This window comes from Trachemys scripta, chromosome 7, assembly GCF_013100865.1.
Source record: "Trachemys scripta elegans isolate TJP31775 chromosome 7, CAS_Tse_1.0, whole genome shotgun sequence".
Classification (NCBI taxonomy): Eukaryota; Metazoa; Chordata; order Testudines; family Emydidae; genus Trachemys; species Trachemys scripta.
This window is the reverse complement of record NC_048304.1, coordinates 103,413,539-103,419,694: the sequence shown is the minus strand read 5'-3', so window position 1 is coordinate 103,419,694 and position 6,156 is coordinate 103,413,539. Positions and strand designations below refer to the sequence as shown.

Genomic DNA, 6,156 nt, shown 5'->3' with positions numbered 1-6,156 from the left:
TTCTTTTACCTAAAAATATTGTTTATAATGAATAATCCCAGGAATAAATACAGATTTTAATTACAGAAAACAAAAGCTCTCAAACTAGAAACCCAAAAGATCCAGAGGCGTCTGTGAATTCTCAGACTTCACAAGGTTCAATCCTCCCTAATAAATATTGTGCCAACTAAAATATTTAGAACAAAATAGTGATGCGCTAAGTTTCAGAAACCATGTTCTAGTAATGCTAGATAAAGGTTTGATAGATAGATTAAAGTTAATAGGAACTTCCCGTCAATAAACAAACAATAACATCAGCAGATACTGCATGCACAGGCCTAGAGATTAATTTAATGAATGAAGCTGGGGTTGAGTAAGATAGTGTCTGCAAGAGAAGTCCAGATGATGACTCCAAGAAGTCCTAATAAAGACTAAATTAAATGTTATACGGACACAGACACTAGCATCCCTCTGCACATCAGTTAGGTGCACTTAGGTTAGGCTCATGATTTCTGAATGTGAATCTAGTTCCACTTAGACCTTGTCAAACAGAACAATCAAGCCATTTTAGCAGGAATTGTATTAAATGCAAGTTTGAACATCATTAAAAACTCAGTACAGATGAGGCCTAAACAATATTCACAGAAAAGTCTACAAAATGGTGGGGCTTCCATGGTGCAATGTGTGGGTTTTCTAAAAGGACCAGATCATGCATGTGAGTAGGGCATTGGCCCCATTAGCTTGCTCTAGCTGTAAGAAAGTCCGTTCATTTCAAGAGTCTTATAAATATTGTCTATCCCCTTAGTCTAGTAATAAACAACAAATAGGGGAATGTACCATATAAAACAAATATACAATTCATGACAGAAGATAAACAGATTTTTGCTGAGATAAAAAAGTCCTTGGAAATATTTATTGTTTTTGATCCCAATGAATTATAATCTGCTTTGAGGAACTGGCAGTTGAATATACATTTTGACTACTTTTTGTATGCTACTAGATGTGCATGACACTGTAGAGGGTTAATATAGCATACAGTAATTGACGAAACTCTTGTTAAAATACATTTTTGGAAATCTTGAGACCTTTTACCATTTGTGCCATGATAATACGGGCTGGATGTAAGCTCACTTGAAGGACATTTTAATGGCAACACGTTTAATGAAGTCAATTGGTAGTTTTATAATGGCAGCAGAGTGTGTTCTTGCCATTTTCCCATTTAAAAAGAATAAAAGGCCAACCAAGGACCAGTCAGTCAAACTGAAATAGGATTTGATGACATTTTCACTCCTGAACTCTTGGTATAAAATGGTCATCTAAGAAAGAACTGATCGGAAATGTGAGAAATTTGGCACTAAAACTGCATAATTGCATGTAAGTGCTGAAAGAAAAAAATGATCAGGTAAAGATATTGCATTTTATATTATATCTTTGGAAAGTTTGTATTGGTGTATATGTATGTATATATTAAGTTTTCCTTTAAAAAAATTAAACTAATTCGCGTTTTTCCTTTCAGTCTGTTCAGATTAAACTTCATTTTAATTATTTGGATCTCAACAATGCACCTGTGGGGGTGTTACCCAACTGTCCCTTCTACGGTAAGCTAATCTTTGAACATCATCTACTTCATTTATTTTAAATAGACATTTTAGTTAAATTTAGTTGGATTATTTTTAAATACTATTTGATCAAACTTGTTTTTATGTTAAAGGTGTAGAATAAATATTACTATCAAATGTTCCTTGTTATGAAGAATTAGTTGCTAGCAAGGTAGACAGGATTCTCTCTAAAAGAATCTATTAGGCATGAAGTGTTTATGCTTTTGTGCATGGGATGCAGCGTATGCATTGGTTTCAGCCCTGGGACTGAGAATGGGAAGCATTGAGCTCTGACACTGACTTTCTCTCTATTTCATCTCCCTATATTAGCTTCCCCATCTGTAAAATAGAAATAACAACACATATTTACTTCATACTGTTATTAGTTACTATTTGTAAAGTTCTGTAACTGTTAGGCATTCTTAATAGGTTTGTATGCTGAAGGATAACTCCTAAGCAATATTGTAGTTGTCTTATTAAAAGGAACCAATGGGGAAAAAACATCAGCCTATAGAATGAATAGTAATATTTTCTCCATATTATGTATCTATGTATTTTAATAAAGTTCTCTAAAGTAGAAGTAAACAGGATATTTTAAAGGTAATGCATACCAATATTTGATGTCTGGGATGGGGGAAATTACTATAGTAGAATATCAAACTTTATATAAAGTGCCCCATGAAAGATTATGCAAACATGTTCTGAATTAGATGTCTTGCTCCAAATAGTAATTAAGTAGTTCAATGTTCAATTTCCATGTTAGGATATAGTTTTATTTAAAGTATTTTGCTGTATTTATTTTTAACTAGAATATTATTTCTTGGGATCTTAGTTGGGATTCCTTTTTTTTCCCCTTTCAGGCATGTATTTTATATCACCAGATTTTCATTAATGAAATCTATCTCCATTACAAATAGTATCTACTTGTGTCTGTTTTCTTTTTATGTTGATGTGAAGTTTGAATTAATCTTCATCAATCAGTCTTCTGATTTTTGTGTGTATGTTTTATTTGCGTAACTGTTTAATCCTGTTTCATCTTTGATTATATATTGTTTAGACCTATTTTGAGCTATTTGACTAGCCATATTTCATTTCAGCTCTCATTATGGCAATGATATAGTATGTCAAATGCTTTTTTATTGTTTAATATATGCCCAATGCCTTTCACTTTCAAATAAGATTAACAGAATGATGACCTTGTTATCCATGAGTTCAAATCCTTGTATGGGTTGCGGTGGTGTCTCTAGAATCTCGAGATGGAATTTGCTTGCTTTATGCTTCTTGAAGATTTTTTTTTTTTTATAAAAATGGATAATTTCCATTTGTCAGAAAACCATAAGCAGAGAGATTGTGTAATGCAGTGGATGGGGTGTGTTACTAGGAATTTGCCTCAGACTCACTGGGTGACCTTAGGCAAATCATAATAATAATACCCATCTTTTGTTAAGTGTTTAGAGATCTATTAATGAGAATATTATTAAGTATTAGATGGTATTATTATAAATAATTATCAGATCAATACTAATATTCCATGGGAGTTTTGCCATTGACTTCAGTGGAGCCAGATTTTCACCTCATGGCTTTATATTTAGTGACTTCTCAAACATTAATGAAACATCTGAAGATATGTACACATAGACATATACAGTATGTATATTGTACTATAGATACCCCCTATTGACTGCTAGTGTAATAGGATGAAAGGCTTTATATAACTACTATATGAGAGGATAGAAAATATAGCTAATTATGGCTCCCTCAGTATGTATTTTATACATTTTTATAATTGTAAGATACAGTAAAAGCTCTGAATGTATATGTGTGAGAGAAAGAAAGGGGAGGAGGGGGAGAGAAAGATACCAGACTACTTAAATGCAAATAATCAAAAATATTTTTGTCAGTATTAAGAAACATAATCAGGACTGTAACTGTAATAGTGAAAGAGAAACCCCAAAAGCTGCTGTGCATTACTGATGTTTCCATTTCTGGTGTTATCTATCTTTTAAACTAAATAGATTTCATGTAAATGGTAGTGAAATTGCTGTTACATTATTAATAGAAAAATCTTATTTTATAATGGCAAATGTGTACTGTGCTCTAGAGAAAAGTGACTGTCACCTGCCACAACAGACAACATCATTAGTACTGCATTGAAAATAACATGTTTCGGATCATAAATATAACTATAGAAATATCAGAATTTTATACAGGTAAAATACCACTTGCATTTTCAGAAAAGCTATAAAAACATCCAATTTGGATACTTTTAATCCAAAACAAATAATAGTTAATCCTTGCCATTTTAACCGTAAATGACTTTTTTGTCTTTCGGCTTTGCTTTTTACAGTGGGCAAGTCCAGCAAATGTGCAAATCCATAATTATGGCTTTTCTGATCTGTGATATATATTTTTTTAATCTTCTGAGCAATAATCCTTTTTATTTGAATTGCCAGCTGTCCAGGAAATCTGATTACTGTCTCATCCTGCTGAATAGCTGCTTAGCCAAGCTGGACGGGAGTGAAGAATTGACTTTTCTAAAACCTTTCCTGGAGAAGTCTTTCATTAAAAGGTCCTTTCGCAATGGAGTTGGATCAGGAATTAAAAAAACTTCCTTTCAAAGAGCAAAATAATAAATAACTGCTCAAGAAAGTATCCTCAACTTTAGCATCTAACATTTAACTGTGAGCTTAAAATAATTTGCAATGCATTTCTGTGATAAAACCAAAAGAGACAAATGTATCAGCATGTTCATAATGTAAACAGATGTTTATTTCAAATAGTGCAAGCCAAGTGAAGCAGATTAAATTGTTCGGTACAGGCATTGTTTTCAAAGTTACAATATCATAAAGTTTTGTATTGATACAAATGTGTTTTCAGCTGGTTAATTCCCCATTTGTAAGACTACAGATTTAATCAGATTGCTCTTGATTAACACAAAAATAGTTCTGTGCTTTGAAAGCATGCACACATGCAACCGATCTTGAGGATGGCAGCATTATATCCTACATATGCTCATCTTTGGTCTAAAAGATATCCTTATGGTTAATGCAGGGCATAGCTTCACTTTATTAGCCTGATTATCATTTACATGAAGACCACTTTACACCACTCTGGTAATATAAAGAGGGTCTTAAAATGTAATTTAAGACATCTTTACACTGCTCTAGAGGTGTAAAGGGCCATTTGTGAAAAAGAATCAGGCCCTATGTTTACACTCTAATTTATTTTTAATATAGTTATCTAAAATGACTTCAGCAGGAAGTAATCTCTTGAGATGGCATTTCATTTTCAGGAGTGTCCTGGGAAATCATTCAAAGTCACTGTAGCAGTGCATGTCCCTTTGCTTCAATTAATCAATTAATGTAGGCAACAAACATCTGATGATATCTGCCAAATGTAGGTCTTGCCTATTTTCTGCTGTTATGGTTGTGCTCTAATGAACAGTGGTCCATTTTTGTTTTTTCTTTGCTGTAAAGTAACTGGATAGATGTTTGTTCTCAAAATATTGTAGATTTTGTCAGCTGGAAAGGTCATCTGAAGAGTTACATTATTTGTGTGAATTTTACCTTGTGGCCATTTCCTTCAAAAAGTGATGTAACAAACTCTGAATGTTGGCTTAAAAATGTAGCAATGTGTATTTGTTCAGATGCATTTTGAATTCCAAAAAATCTATTAATAAATCAATGTATGGATCATTTCACATATCTCATTTCTAACATTATGAAGAATGAAATGGTGTTATTAGACTGGGAACAGTGTTTATTTGTCTGAACTGTCACAAAAGGAACATTGTCATTAATCATTGTTTTCGTGTTAAGAAAATATTGGATACAAGTGCTCAGCTCAGCGGTGCTCATTGCCTACTGGTTGCAGCTGAGTGGGTGGGGTGGGGGTGGAGGGGAGTTCAAAGTAACTGGTTGCTGCTCCCCGATTCTGGGGACAATTCCATATTGATTCTAGTGTATTTCAGAACAACTATGGGACTTCTCTAAAGCATGTCTGGAGATATCTCCAGAGGCCATTAGGGGTATAGCTACACAGCAAAGAAAAACCTGCAGCTGGCCCATGCCAACTAGGCTCAAAGGGCTCTGGCTGCAGGGTTATTTCATTGCTGGGTAGACATCTAGGCTCGGGCTGGAGCCTGGGCTCTAGGATCCTGCAAGGTGGGAGGGTCCCAGAGCTTGGGCTCCAGCTTGAACCCAGAAGTCTACACAGAAATGAAACAGCCCCGCAACCCCCAAGCTCTGCAAGCCCAGTCAGTTGGCATGGGCCAGCTGCAGGTATTTCTTTACTGTGTAGACCTACCCCTGATACATGCACAGATTTTTTAAAGTGTTGCCCTATTCAGCATTATAAGTAGGGTTGGCAGAATTTGATTTTAATCAGAGTTTTTTTTTTTTCTTCAATTTTTATTGCTTTAAATGTTCACAGTTGTGAGAAATTAAGGGGATGGGTTAGATAATTATTTAATGTCAGTAAACATTGAGATTTATAAAGTTAAAGCTTTATAACCATTAAAACACAAATTATCAACATGTCAAAATATGCAAAGCAAATATCCTTAAACCATAGTAAGTTC

General features: G+C 34.0%; 1 protein-coding gene across 1 annotated transcript; it reads left to right on the top strand.

Moving 5' to 3' along the window:
• Positions 1 to 1,258: 1,258 nt before the first annotated feature.
• On the top strand, positions 1,259 to 5,219 carry NPS (neuropeptide S). Its single transcript, XM_034777196.1, has 3 exons — positions 1,259 to 1,381; positions 1,496 to 1,577; positions 4,031 to 5,219. The coding sequence occupies exons 1-3, from the start codon at positions 1,374 to 1,376 to the stop codon at positions 4,205 to 4,207; spliced, it is 267 nt and encodes an 88-aa protein (XP_034633087.1). The 5' UTR covers positions 1,259 to 1,373; the 3' UTR covers positions 4,208 to 5,219.
• The last annotated feature ends 937 nt before the right edge of the window (positions 5,220 to 6,156 follow it).